Below are 14,255 nucleotides of genomic sequence, written 5' to 3' on the forward strand. Positions count from 1 at the left end.
CCTGGGCTCGACCCTACTAAGTACTTCGCTGGATGTGGTGCCTCCACCCACACATACACGCACACAAAGTTAAAAAACAATTTTTGGATTTTAGAGATTTCTGGGTTTGAGGAATATGTAAAACAAAAGCACAGACTCAAAGGAAATGCTAGGACAGATTGGAACAAAAATAATAGACATTTAATTTCCTTCTTGGTGATAGTTTTTGAGGAGATAAAGGAGATATTACCCCCTTTTTTCTTTCAGTTTTACTAAGGTATTGCTATAAACATAAAATCATTTCTTTTTCCTATTTTCTGTCTGTAGCACATGGAGAGACACTATCATACCTACCAGCACTGAAGATGAAGTCATGACTGAGAAAATGAGAAGAGCAGAGAAACATAGTAATTTGCAACATATGAAGCATGCATTTTATCTTTGGTACTCTTACACGAAAAGTCAAAAGGAAAATGCTAGAGGTAAATCCTTACATAGTTGCAGTTAGATTTTGTAGTCATTTATTTATTTAAAAATTCAACAAACTGGGGACTGGAGAGTGCTTGCCCTGCGTGAGGTTGACCCAGGTTAGATACCCAGAATCTTGTACTGCCAGGGGTAATTCCTGAGTGCAGAGAAGGAGTAACCTATGAGTAATGCATTGTGGCCCCCAAAACAAACAACAACAACAACAACAAGTCAACAAACTGAACAGTTAAGAAGAATTTGTATGAGAGTTTATTATGAATTGTCATCAAATTAAAAGCCAGTGATTCAAACATTTTAATAAGCTTTTTCTTAAAAGTTTTCTTACAATAGAAAACCATCATGTTTAAAATAAAATTTTGTATATTTGTGATATGCATACAAATATAAATATAAGTAGGGAACTGCTGTTGGCTCCTTTTTTTAAAATTAATTAATTTATTTATTGAATCGCTGTGGGAAAAATTACAAAGCTTTCAAGTTTAGGTCTCAGTCATGCAAATATCAATCACAATTCCCTTTACCAACACTTATTTTTCACCACGAAGAACCCCAATAACCCCCCATCCCCCAACCCCCCCCAATGTCTGTGGGGTAGATGAATTCTAGTTTACACTGTCTACTTTGACTAGCTTCATTGTTTTGATAAAAGTTGCACCATTATTATTTAGACTTTACCCCTCCCCCCAAACTCAGCCATGCTGAAAAAGCATTGTGAAATGATCTGCTTTCTACAGCTGGGTTCAAGAATTAAATGATGTTGCACGGCCAAGATAGCGGCTGCGCGGTTTTGGATTTCTGCTATTTTATTTATTAACCCTGCAAGTATTTCTACTGAGAGTCAGATAATTAAGAGATTGGTTTCTGTGCTCTGGAGTCATGGCCGTGCCGGAGAGCCACTCGTGGGGGGCAACTGGTGACCTTGGTAGGGCGTGAAGGACGGGCCGGAGCGCGCGCCCCCCCCACCCCCGTCCCAAGAGGTACCCATCACGCCCCCACCCCCGGCTCAGACCTGCTCTCCACCAGGCTCCCATGCGGCCGCCATCTTTCTTTCCAGAGAGGAAAAGGTGGAAGGGAGCAACACCCTTTCCCCTCCGGGCAGGCAAGATAGTGTGGATTAATGCATAGTCCATTCGCTTTTCTGCTCCAAGCTGCTGGATTTCTGTATTAAGTCCTTGTGCTTCTGGAACCGTGGCCGTGCCGGAGAACCGCTCGTAGGGGGCAACTGGTGATGTTGGCTCCTTTTTTAACCTGCTAGATAACTGGTGTATTATGGATGCTGCAAAGATTGGTTTCGATGGAGTTGCTCCATTTTCCATAGATATTTCATTTAGTGGATACATGAGAAACTTAGAGAAAAATAATTTTCTTTTACTTTATCACTATGTTGCTAGTGGGGAGAGTAGGGAGTCCTGGAGAGGGAGAAAATAGCCACAATAGATAGAAAGTACTACCACTCTCCTGCATGGCTCATTCCTACCTTGCTGAGGGATGCCCTGGATGAGGACTGGTAAAGTGTATAGAGCTTCTGACTGGCGGGGTTTTCTGGCCTTGACCCTTGATTTTTCTTTTTTGTTGTTGTTGTTGTTTGTTTGATTTTTAAAGGGACAATATTTAATCATAGGGTACTTATCTAAATCAGAGTTGATAGGGACAAAAGGGAAACAGGCAGGGAAAATTAGGGATATGTCCCTTTGCAAGACTATAGCTCTGCTCTGGCTATATCACTGTTACAATTACTAGTCTGGAATATCACAAGAGGCCTATTATAGGTGGTGCCTGATAACCCGGATGACCTAGGCCCTGCTGGATTTGGATAACAGAAGATCATCATCTCAGCATCCTGGTGGTTTAGTGGCCAGCATTCCTGGAGACTGCCAAAGAAATGTACAGCCACCTACCTTTGTTAAAAGTGGAAAGGTGGGCTGGAGAGTTAGTACAGCAGGTAGCTTGCTTGCCTTGTATGTGGCTGATCCATGTTCTATCTTCTGCATCCCATATGGTCCCTGGGGCTAGAGAGTCAGTGCAGCGGGCAGAGTGCTTGCCTTGCACACAGCTGAACTGGAGTAGATTTTCAGCATCCCATATGGTCCTCCAAACTCTGCCAGGAGTGATTCCTGAGTGTGGAGTCAGGAGTAAACCTTGAGCATGGCCTGGTGTAGCTCCAAAACCCAGGTGGAAAAAGAAAATGGGGAGTGGGTGAGAAGGTTTTTGCCTTTCTCTGGAATCCTTCTTTAAAAAGACCTCTCTCATAATCTGGGACTTCCCTGCCTTTCTTTCTTTTTCATTCAAAAAAGGCTTTTCTGGATTCGTCTATTGTCATCTCTAGCCCCTTGCTTTCAATCTTGACTGCTTAAGGACAAGAGCCCGGGCTTCTGCTCTGGCTACAACACTGTTACAAGTGTTTTCTATGAATAAGTTTGGAAGTTTTGGTTTTCTAAATAGTAGATTTGTTAAATATACATAGCTTGACATTTTATATTGACGTCTCAGTTTCTAAGCTTAAGGTTGGTGGGTTAAAGTTTCAGTTATTTATATCTACTGCTGTTAAAGGTAATTTTAGGTATAATTGAAATCTAATAAAATTATGAAGTTATAGTTCATACTGTGAATGTTATAAAGATGAAACACTTTCATATTTAATTTTTAACTTAATAGAAACAGCTTTAACTATCTACAGCAATCTAACAATGTGATACATTTTCTTTAGTTGTATTATTGCAGCTACAAAAGACCTTTATCCATCAGAAGCTAGTATTTACCCTACATAAATGGAAAAATAAAGCAAAAGAAAAGCGTCAGTTGAGAGATTACAAGCTGGTATGGTATATTGGAAACTAGCTTTTTTAGAAGTTGAATTTTGCTTCTGTACTAATGTTGCTTTAGATAATGATATTTTATGTAGAACGGAATATTATGTAATTTTGAATGGGGGGATCTTGTCATTTTTTTCATTTTAAGTTAGTTTAAATTTAACTTAGTAAAAATATTTTCTGATAAATTTGTTTCATTTGAACTTTGAATACCAGATAAAATTAATATTTTGTTTATATTTATTGCTACAATGAATTTTATTTATTTAAATGACTATTGAACTGGAAGAGAACTGGAAGGGAAATTCTTCAAATGATTACAACAGAGAAATAAATGATAAATAAAAACATTTGTAAGACTAAATTACTATTCTTTTTCTTTTTTTTATTGAATCTCCGTGAGATACAGTTGCAAAGCTTTCATGTTTGAGATTCAGCTATACAATGATTGAACACCTATCCCTCTACCAGTGCAGATTTTCTAACCACTAATGTCTCCATTATTCCCCCACCCCCCATCCCAGTCCTCACCCTGCCTCTATGACAGACAATTTTCGTGATACTTTCTCTTTCTTTTGGGCATTATATTTTGCTTAAATTTTCCCACCACCATTCAAGCCTGCCTTCTAGGGGCAGACACTGGATCATTTATTTTCCATTGCTCATTTTGTGTATCATGAGAGGTTGCGTGGCCGAGAAAGTTGCCAGGTTGTGGGCGTGACATCCAGCATCAAGAGCGGATGGGGAACCAAGGAAGGACTGCCCAATTCTGCTGCTGCAATGTTGTTTGGAGACTTATTTCTGGAAGCTCCATACCTGTGCCTTGCTTGTGTAAGCTCTCAGTTGCTGGGATTCCATCTGGAGTAAGCGGGGAGTCTACATCTGCTCCATCTGGGGTGCCCCGTGAAATCGGCTCCGTATGGGACCCGAAGAAATCTCCGGTGCTCTGGTGCCTCTGGGACTCTTTTTTTTTTCTTTTTATGTCACACCCAGAAATATACAGGGGTTACTCTTGACTCATGCACTCAGGAATTACTCCTGGAGGTGTTCGGGGGACCATATGGGATAATGGGAATCGAACCTGGGTCAGACGTGTGCAAGGCAAACACCCTGCCTTCTGTGCTATCGCTCCAGCCCCTCCACTATTCTTTTTTGAGTGTGGATTTGGGTTTTTTTTAGCTATACTCAGCAGTGCTCATGGTCACTCTTGGTGATTCTAGGGATAGGGATGAAACTGGGGGGTGAATTTAGCTTGCACAGGGGTCACTCCTGGTTCATGCATTCAGGAATCCCTCCTAGCCGTGCTTGGGGAACCATATGGGATGCCGGGAATCAAACCTGGGTCAAGCCGTGTGCAAGGCAAACGCCCTACCCTCTGTGCTATCACTCCAGCCCCTAGCTTAGTTTTTATTCTCTAGAAGTTAATGATCACCACTATTCAGTTGGCATTGAACTGGAATTCTTTTTTTTTCTTCTAAAATTTCATTTATTTTTTAATTTATTTTTTTAAAATTTATTTATTGAATCATCGTGAGAAAAGTTACAAAGCTTTCAAGTTTAAGTCTCAGTCATACAATAATCAACACCAAGACCCTCTCTCATTCCTTTGCACAGAATAAATACCCTCAGTGTATCCCATTAACTTTCGTATTTGTCTGTTGTTTTGAGATGGAGAATAGAAGTAGGGGCTCCCAAGTGGTTCTTAGAAGGCCTAGGGGTCCCAGAGTCGATTCTCAACCTTGGTCAGTGTGTGCTTGGCCTATGCCCTACCTACTGTACAATCTCCTGGTCCCCGAATTGTTCTTTGGCCATGCTACAAAGTGAAATGTAATGTTTCTAATCAGTGGTTGACATATTAATAAATATTTTTCAATGCATATCATATAATATTTCTCTAATATAAATGTGTATAATAGAGATAATTGGGTACTTAAAATTTTTTCTTCTAGCTTTAGGATTTTTTTGTCAAACCAATTCTACATTTCTACATTTTCTTAGGTAAATAGAAGGTGGCAGGGGTATGCTGAAATGACAGACAGGAAACAGTTCTGTGTATATATATTTAAATTTGGGGGCTGTACTTAGCAATGATCTTTGGCTGTGCTCAGGAGCCACTATCAGTGGTGCTCAAGGGACCATGCACTTCTTGGGATCAAATCTGGGCCTACTGCACTTGCAAAGTATGTGCTCTAGTACTTGAGCCGTCTCTTGGACACTGTGTATTTTTATATATGTGCCTGTCTTCCAAAAGCTTAAGTATAAATCTGTTACATCATATGTGTGATTATATGAGTGAAACACTTTTGGGGGCCTTTCCTTTATTGTATATTTTTCTTCAATAATGTATCAGAGATTAAAATAGAGACTGTCAGAGATTTATTTATCAATAAATCAGGCAAGTCTTCACATTTTTCTTTCTGATTCTCCTCTCTCATTTTCTCATTAAGAACTTCTATCTCATGTCCCAAATATCAATTCCACAATTACCAGAACTTTGATTCTGTGGGTTTCTATTTTTGCACTGATAAAAGCAGAACAGAAGAGATTGCATCATGTTGTCAAGGTAAATGCCTGTGTAAATGTTGTATGACAGTATAAATGATATATGATGCCTTGGTGGTTCATAGACTACTAAGCATGCTGTGGACCATGGTAATTTATGTAATGACAATGACAATGCATAATGAAAGTAATGCATAATGTTTAACTGGTGCTACCATTTATGTCAGGTACTGTGTTTTTTTTTTTTGGTATATATTATTTCACTTAATCCTTACAATGATTTTCACGGGTTTTATAAACTATTTTCATAGCAACTGTTGAATCACGAACTTCAATTGAGTAAATGGAGAAGTAAGTTAATAATAAAGTCTTCACAAGAATCCATTCTTTCTGATAAAACCGAAGTTTTTGAATTTGACATTTCACAGTTACCTGAAAAAGCTATATTACAGGTTTGTATACAGTAATGTTTATCTCACCTAGTGATTTTTAAAATGTTTGCCTATTGATTGGTTTTTGTGAATCTTATCAGAATGAAAGAAGTGTAGTTTTAACAAGTATCTTTGGGCTGTTATATTTTGGGGGCTTCCCTTTGGATAAATGTAAAACACTTACCTTCTAATCTCAGGTTCTTAATCCTTTAAATTTAATATTTGTGCTTCTGCTCAAGGATATGAATTGTATTTATCTACTTAAACTTTCAATTGCTCAAAGTATTTATGCATGTTGTATATTTCACCTAGATTATGAATACATAAAAACAAGAATCTTGTGTGTATAGCTTACAAGTAATTGTGTGATATCTGGAAAAAACAAAGTTATTATTAGTACACTTATTAGTCCAATTGTTAGTGCACTTGTCTTACTTTAATTCATTAATATTTTTGAGAGAGAGGGCACATCCAGTTTTGCTCAGATCTACTCCTGGCTCTATACTCAGGGATGACCCCTCGCAATGCTCAGGTATGATATGAAGTGTCAGGGATCAAACTGGGGTCGCTGCATGCAAAGCTAATGCTTTACGTCCTATACTATCTCTCCAGCCCCAGTCTTATTTCTCTTCTTTACAACCAAACTCCAAACTCACAGAAAATGTTGATACTAAGTTAATTGAACTTTTAGATTCACTTAGGAAAATCACATTTCAGAATATGGGAAATATTTTGAATTCCTGGGTCTTTTGCTCACTATAATTAAAATCATTGGCAATTTTAAAATTACTTCAAATTCCACTTGCTGATATCATGTCATGTGCTCTGATGAGACTTTGTATCCCTTCTACCTTGCTTCCTCTGGTAGGGCTTGTGGGGACCATATGGGATGTTGGGGATTGAACCCAGGTTGGTCACATGCAAGGCAAGTGCCCTACTTTCTTTTTGGTCCCTAATTATGGTTTTGTTTGTGTGTGTATGTGTCTGTATGTATGTGTAAATTAACATTTAAATTTGCTGACTTTTTTGGAGTGGGGGAGGGTCACTCCTGACTCAGCACTCAGGAATTACCCCTGGCGGTGCTCAGGGGACCGTATGGGATGCTGGGAATTGAACCTGGGTTGGTGGCATGCAAGGCAAATGCACTACCTGCTGTGCTATTGCTCCAGCCCCTAAATTTGCTGACTTATTAAGGTGAACCAGTTCTCAAAAACTTGAGAGACAAAGGCATAAAAACACGAAAATGTAATGTGTATTGAATCTAAAGCTTAATATTTTGGGATCTGTTAATTTAAAAAATAAATTAGGATTTAGACATTTAGACAGCCTAACGTTTTGACAGAATAATTGAAAACAGGAATCTGGAATGAAATACCATTTGAACTTATTTGGAAAACATTTTAAACTGTAGGCTCACTTTTAGGTTCATTTACATTCACTCATGAAAATGAGTCAAGTTCTGTTTTATGACTGTTTTCCTTCGTGTCATTTATCCATTAGGAAAGGCTGCTTTGTAAGCAAATGGTGGAATTCAAACTCTATCAGTCAAACTCGGCTAGTTGGAGGGTTTTCTGTTAAAATGCAGGGTTTTATTTTTGAGTGTGTTAGTGTGTACTTTGGCAAGCAATACAGAGAAAAGCCTCATGTTGATAAGTTTGGAAAGTCTAAATAATGTAATTAAGTGATACAGTCGTCTTAGAATACAAAATTGCTGAATTAGTTCAATATTATTAGTAGTGATTTAGGGCAGTCTATTATTTTAAATAACTAATTTTTTATTTGCTTATAAAATATATGTGTGCGTATTTTCAGAGAATTATAAAATCACGTCCAGATTTTATAGTGTAGTTGCTGGAGAAATAGGACAGCAGGCAGTGCACTTGCCTTGCATGCAGCTGACCCAGGGTTTGATTTCTGGCACCACATATGGTTTTCTGAACTCTGCCAGGAATGATCCCTGAGCATGGACCAGGAGTGAGCCTTGAGCACAGCTGGGTGTGACCTTGCCCCTCCTTAAAAAACACAAAAAAGCAATAAAAAAGGTTTTGTAGTGTTGTTGGCTTGTCTTTTCATTTGGTTAAAAAAAAAAAAAAAAACGAACGAACCAACCAACCAAGCGAACAAACAAACAAAAAAACCACTCAACTTTGGAGAGTACTAAATTTGGTACCATACTGCTGAAAAGCCAGATGGTTCAGGCCTGTTGGATTAATTATTTAGAATTGTAAAACAAAAGATTATTCCCAGTGACTTTTGGAATCTATGTTTTGATAACCTCAGGGGTCAATCTGACCTCAATTTTACCAAAAACAGAGTGGTTCCAGGTTTTGTAGTGCAAGTGAGCTTCAGATAAGGGAATGTTCCAAAACCACATTGCTCTATCAAGGAACTATGTGTGTGTTGGCTCAAATCATGGTGTGAGTGAAAGAGCAGATGAAGAAAAACATATAACAATTGCTTTAGGACCAGTTTGCTTTTGGTAGAAGAATGATCTGCCACAAACCTTGATTTTATCACATTATGTCTAGTCATGAATGCTAAGTTAAAGCAATTTTCAATTTTGATAGAAAAATCTGTATGACTTTTCAATTGTGGAAGATGCTCCATTCATTTTTAACAGAAACTACCTGGTAAAATGATGCATTACTTTTAAGATGAAAAAAAATGGCATCCTTGGAAGATTTAGTGACATGGCAATAGAGAGAGAGAGAGAGAGAGAGAGAGAGAGAGAGAGAGAGAGAGAGAGAGAGAAGATCTGGGCACTGGGTGCATTTAGATGGCTAAATGTTGAAGCAGCTACTACAAAGGATGTTATGATATGAGCTGGGCCATGTTGACTTTATTAGCTTGCTAATGTTTAAGACTGAAAATCCGTGGCAATGAGTAGGTATTTTCAGTGTCTTCTGTACAAGGAGACAGTGAGCTAGATGAACTCTGGGTTCACTTCTAGCTTTAAGTGTTTAGGAATCTTGAATGAAAACAAATCTGTCCAAAGAGGAAAGTATTAAGAATCAATACAGAACATCCTAGAGAAGGTTCCACCCATGTTATTTTCCCTATCTGGAACTCCCCCTCTCCCCCTCCTCAGCGTTAGACTGGTGAAGGGACATATGGTGCCAGAATTTGAATTGGTGTCTCACACATGCTACTTTGCATTCCCACGGACTAATTCTCTGAGCTTCTGTCTATAACTTGATTTCATCTTTTCATTTGTTTGTATTGGGGGCCATACCCAGAGATGTTCAGGGTTTGCTCCTGACTCTGTGCTTAGGAATTTCTCTTGTAGTAGCTGCTTCAACATTTAGCCATCTAATTGCACCCAGTGCCCAGATCTCTCTCTCTCTCTCTCTCTCTCTCTCTCTCTCTCTCTCTCTCTCTCTCTCTCTCTCTCTCTCTCCATGTCACTAAATCTTCCAAGGATTCCATGTCACTAAATCTTCCAAGGAATTTCTCCAGGGACCAGACTGTGATGCTGAGGATTGAAACTGGGTTGACTGCATGCAAGGCCTGCGTTTTACCTATTGTACTATTACTCTGGACCCTAAAGTGATTTTCTGCTACACCTAATGGCACTCAGGGCTAACTCCTGGCTCTGAGGGAGGGAATTACTCCAGGAGGGACTAAGGGAACCATATGGGATGCTGGTGATTGAATCCAGGTGGGCCATGTGCAAGGCAAACACCCTATCTACTGAACTATCACCCTGGCCCATGATTTCACTTTAATATTAACATAACCAGCTCTTTCTTTACATCTCAGTTTAAATGTAATCGATCAGAGGGACTTCTCTTGATTACCTATCTGAAATCAATCCTGGCTTTAAGCTTCTTTTCCCCCTTTAAAGTACTTCTCATTGTAAATAGCTGTTACTTTGCAATAATGTTCTTGCTTTTTGTCTGTATTTCCCACTGTTTTGTCTCTACTTCCTTTTTGAGTTTAGGGATTATGTCTGTTTTTGATTACTTCTTTACCCTTAGAACTAAGAAATTAGCATATGCATATATAAGATTTAATTTATTTAGCAAATATGTTTAATGCTTACAATGTTGAAGACTTTGTTTTAAGTTTTGGTAAATAGCAGTAGGTTAGATAAATAAGTTTTTCTTCTATGGACTTTTAGTGTGACTAATCAGTGATAAATAAACAAAACATGAGAAGTTGTCATACAGCATAAAGTACTCTGAAGGAAATAAATCAGAATAAAGGGTGAACAAGCTTAAAGGAAAAACAAGAGACTATCCCATATGGTTCCTCAAGCACAGCCAGGAAAAATTCCTGAGTGCAGAGCCAGGAGTAACCCTTGAGCATGCTGAGTATGACCCCCCAAACAGAAACAAAACAAAAGAAACAAAAAGAAAAGAAAAGAAAAACAAAGGAAAAGGCTATAAAAATGAAAGTAAACTAATGGGATTACACTAAGCAAAAAAACTCTTAGGCCAGCAACTGAAAGCCTTAATAAAATGAGTCTGCAGGACCTACTGAATAGGGAAGTTATTTGCAGATCAATTAGCTGATGAGGGATCTATATTGAAAATACATAAACTCAAACATGACTCAGTAGTAAAACTGCAGACAACCCAATCAAATATTGGGCAGACATTCTGAATAGACATTTTCTCCAAAAAAAAAAATAGTAGAAAACTTGTTTTCAAGAAAAGGTAGTTAGTATTACTAATCATCAGGGAAATACAAATCGAAACCTTATAGCACTCTCCCCTGGCACTTATTGGAATGACTGTGATTGAAAAGAGAGGGATGCACTGCCACCAGGCGTGAGCACTACAGCAGGTGTGTGGACCCCTCCCAACTCTGGCACCATACCTCAGCTCCCTTGCACCTCCAGCAACCAAATACATAAATAAAACCAGAAAAAATCAAAGGAATAACAAACACTTAGGACTGTGTGGAAAAAAAAGGACCCTTGCCTGAATGAATTGGTGCAACCATTACAGAAAGCAGTATGAATGTTTCTCAGATTAAAAACAGAGTTGCTGTATTATTCAGCAATTACATTTCTGGGATGATAGCAGATAGAAACAGAAGCACTATGCTGAAACACCATGCTTATTGCAGCATTGAATAGAATAGACGAGATTTTAAAGCAAAGGAGAAAAATTTATGGTGTCTATTTTATGATTGGTAAGATTATATTGTATGCACATATATACCACATATATATATCACTGTATCACTGTCATCCTGTTGTTCATCAATTTTCTCAAGCGGGCATGAGTAACATCTCCATTAGTCCCAGCCCTGAGATTTTAGCAGCCTCTCCTTACTCGTCTCTCCCAATGCTGCTGTATTGGAGGCTCTTTCAGGATTAGGGGAATGAGACCCGTTATTGTTACTGTTTTTGGCATATTAAATATGCCATGGGTAGCTTGCCAGACTCTGCCATGTGGGCAGGATACTCTCGATGGCTTACTGGGCTCTCCGATATATATATATATATATATGTATATATATACACACACATATATATATTTCCCTCTATGATTTGTTGTCTACTGTCTGAACCCCATCAAATGTGTGGTAATTATGGAAAATAGGTAGGAAGTGTCTTATGATGTGTGGCTGTGCGGTCCAGGAATATGTTCACTCATATTTGAGGCTCTGCCTGAGTGTGTGGAAAGCAGTCTGGAGCATGGCAGCAGTTGGTAGTGGAGGTCAGCTGCCATATATATAATATGCATGTAAATATACAGAAGCATACACATATACAATAATAGAGAATATTATTCAGTCATAAAAAATGAGATCTTGCTGTTTATGATAACATGGATGTATCTTGGGGGTATTATGCCAAGAGAAATATATTAGAGTATTTCAGTATAGAGACCAATCCTGTGGTTTGTTGCAAGAATCAAGAGAGAGAAAAGTAGAGCCATGAAACTGGGAAAAACATTTTAGGGGTGATTGGGCAGGTCAGTTAGGCTGGAAATGGAGAAATTCTGTTGAGGGCCACATTGTTCAGACCTTGTGTTTCCATTCAGGAGGTTTCTGTTCACTGGGCTTAAATTCATTGGCAATGGTATGACCAAAAGCTGTCCCTGGAAGGCTGTTCTCCTCCTGCTTTACTTGCCCTTGTTGGGTCATCAGAGATCAGTTAACTCCGGAGGCAAAGGTGCTTTCTTGAAGAATGAGCACTAGAATAGCATCAGGGAGAACAAAAAGAAACCCCCATGTGAAAATCAAAATGGGCCTGATATAGAAATAAGCCTGGCCAAAGTGACATAATACTTAACTATAAGTTTTAAGAGCATGGTCATGGACAAATCCTGTCATGATCTAACAAATAATAATTAGATTCAGACCCTGCTAGGGTTAGGAATGATTAATCCGGCCTGAGCAATGTAGTTCCCAGGAGAGCCACCCTACAAGCTCAATGTATCTCTTACTGTGTCCATACAAATAACTAATATTAAAGAAGTAGAATGAAAATGTTAATTAAGATGTTAATTAGGGCTGGAGCGATAGCACACCGGTAGGGCATTTGCCTTGCACGCAGCCAACATGGCCGACCCGAGTTCGATTCCTCTGCCCCTCTCGGAGAGCTCGGCAAGCTACCGAGAGTATCTCGCCCGCACGGCAGAGCCTGGCAAGCTCCCTGGTGACATATTCGATATGCCAAACACAGTAACAACAAAGTCTCCAATGGAGATGTTACTGGGCCTGCTGGAGCAAATCGATGATCAACGGGAGGGCCTTTACCTTTTACCTTTACCTTTAAGATGTTAATTAAGTTATTGGACTAAGGAGGGGAAAAACACTCCTAAGTGGTATTTTGCCCTTGAGTGGAAGAAGGGCTTTCATATGTTAATTGTGCTACCGGATGGGGCGTGGTGTCTAGTCCAATGCAGGGAGTTGGATAGAAACAAGAGATAGACCAGGGCAGCAAGATGGAGTGCAGAGAGACTAGCAAGGGAGGCAGAGGGAGAAGAATGTAGGGGAAGAATGCAGGAGCAGGTGCTTGAAGAGATGAGAGACACGACTGTGAGAGGGAGCACGGAGAGACTAGAGGAGAGGGAAATGAGGGATAGTGTGAGACTAGAATGGGGAGCTTACTGAGATTGGAACAGGAGCGTGGGGAGGATGGAATAAAAGGCAACTGATCATCAACCAGCTTGGCCCTCATTCCTCCTTCGTCCACCTATGGCCTTGGCCGAGCTGGGTGGGCGAGCGGGTCTAGACCACCAAATGCGGGCAGTGAGAGGGAGAGCCGGCTCTCCCTAGCCTCTCCCGTGATCACAGACATAAGTAACTGGTTTTAAAAATAGAAGCAGACAGTTCTTCTAGAAGTAACAACCCTTGGTTGTTATTTTAACTGGGAATTGGCACACGCAGAGCCACACTGCTTGTCCTTTTTTTTGGGGGGTCACACCTGACAATGCACAGGGGTTACTCCTGGTTCATGCACTCAGGAATCACTCCTGGCAGTGCTCAGAGGATGCTGGGAATCGAACCCGGTTTGGCTATGTGCAAGGCAAATGCCCTACCTGCTGTGCTATCTCTCCAGCCCATGCTTGTACATATTTATATGTACTGAAACATCAGGTGATGGTTCCTGTATCCTAAGTTATGTGCTCACTGAGGCTTGCACTGCCTCAGTTGCTGAGGTTCACATCCTGAGATAAGGCATGTGAGCTCTGCTTGCAGTGCTCGCTGCTAGTCACCGTGATGCTCATAGACACACTTCCCAATTGTTTCACATCCTGACACCAATCCAGGGGTTGCACCATACCTTTCTGTACTTAGACACCCCTGGCTGTGTCTGGTAAAGCCTGAAATCACTTGCAATGCTGGGGATTGTAGACCGCAGAGCTGCTGCCATTTCATGTGGCATGAGTGGGACACTGGGGATTTGAACTTGAACTTATGATCACATGCTTGCAAGGCATGTACCCTAAGCCCCTCAGCTCTTCCTTATCACCCTAAAATTTTAATTTGCATAACATTTAACAACACTACCCTAAAAACTGTGTTAGGATATTTACTACAAGTTATCTTACGATCCTTCTCCAATGCTTTATGAAATAGTTAT

The 14,255-nt window shown here is 39.7% G+C and overlaps 1 protein-coding gene across 1 annotated transcript in view; it reads left to right on the forward strand.

The window, feature by feature from the left end:
• The window catches only part of FBXL13 (F-box and leucine rich repeat protein 13), a 219,903-nt gene that overhangs the window by 26,266 nt on the left and 179,382 nt on the right, over positions 1 to 14,255 (forward strand). The window contains exons 5-7 of the mRNA XM_056118511.1: positions 307 to 461; positions 3,176 to 3,285; positions 6,092 to 6,232. Of these exons, the coding sequence (XP_055974486.1) occupies positions 307 to 461; positions 3,176 to 3,285; positions 6,092 to 6,232 (406 nt within the window). The remainder of the gene's footprint in view (positions 1 to 306; positions 462 to 3,175; positions 3,286 to 6,091; positions 6,233 to 14,255) is intronic.

This window comes from Sorex fumeus, unplaced genomic scaffold, assembly GCF_029834395.1.
Source record: "Sorex fumeus unplaced genomic scaffold, SorFum_2.1 ptg000037l, whole genome shotgun sequence".
NCBI lineage: Eukaryota > Metazoa > Chordata > Mammalia > Eulipotyphla > Soricidae > Sorex > Sorex fumeus.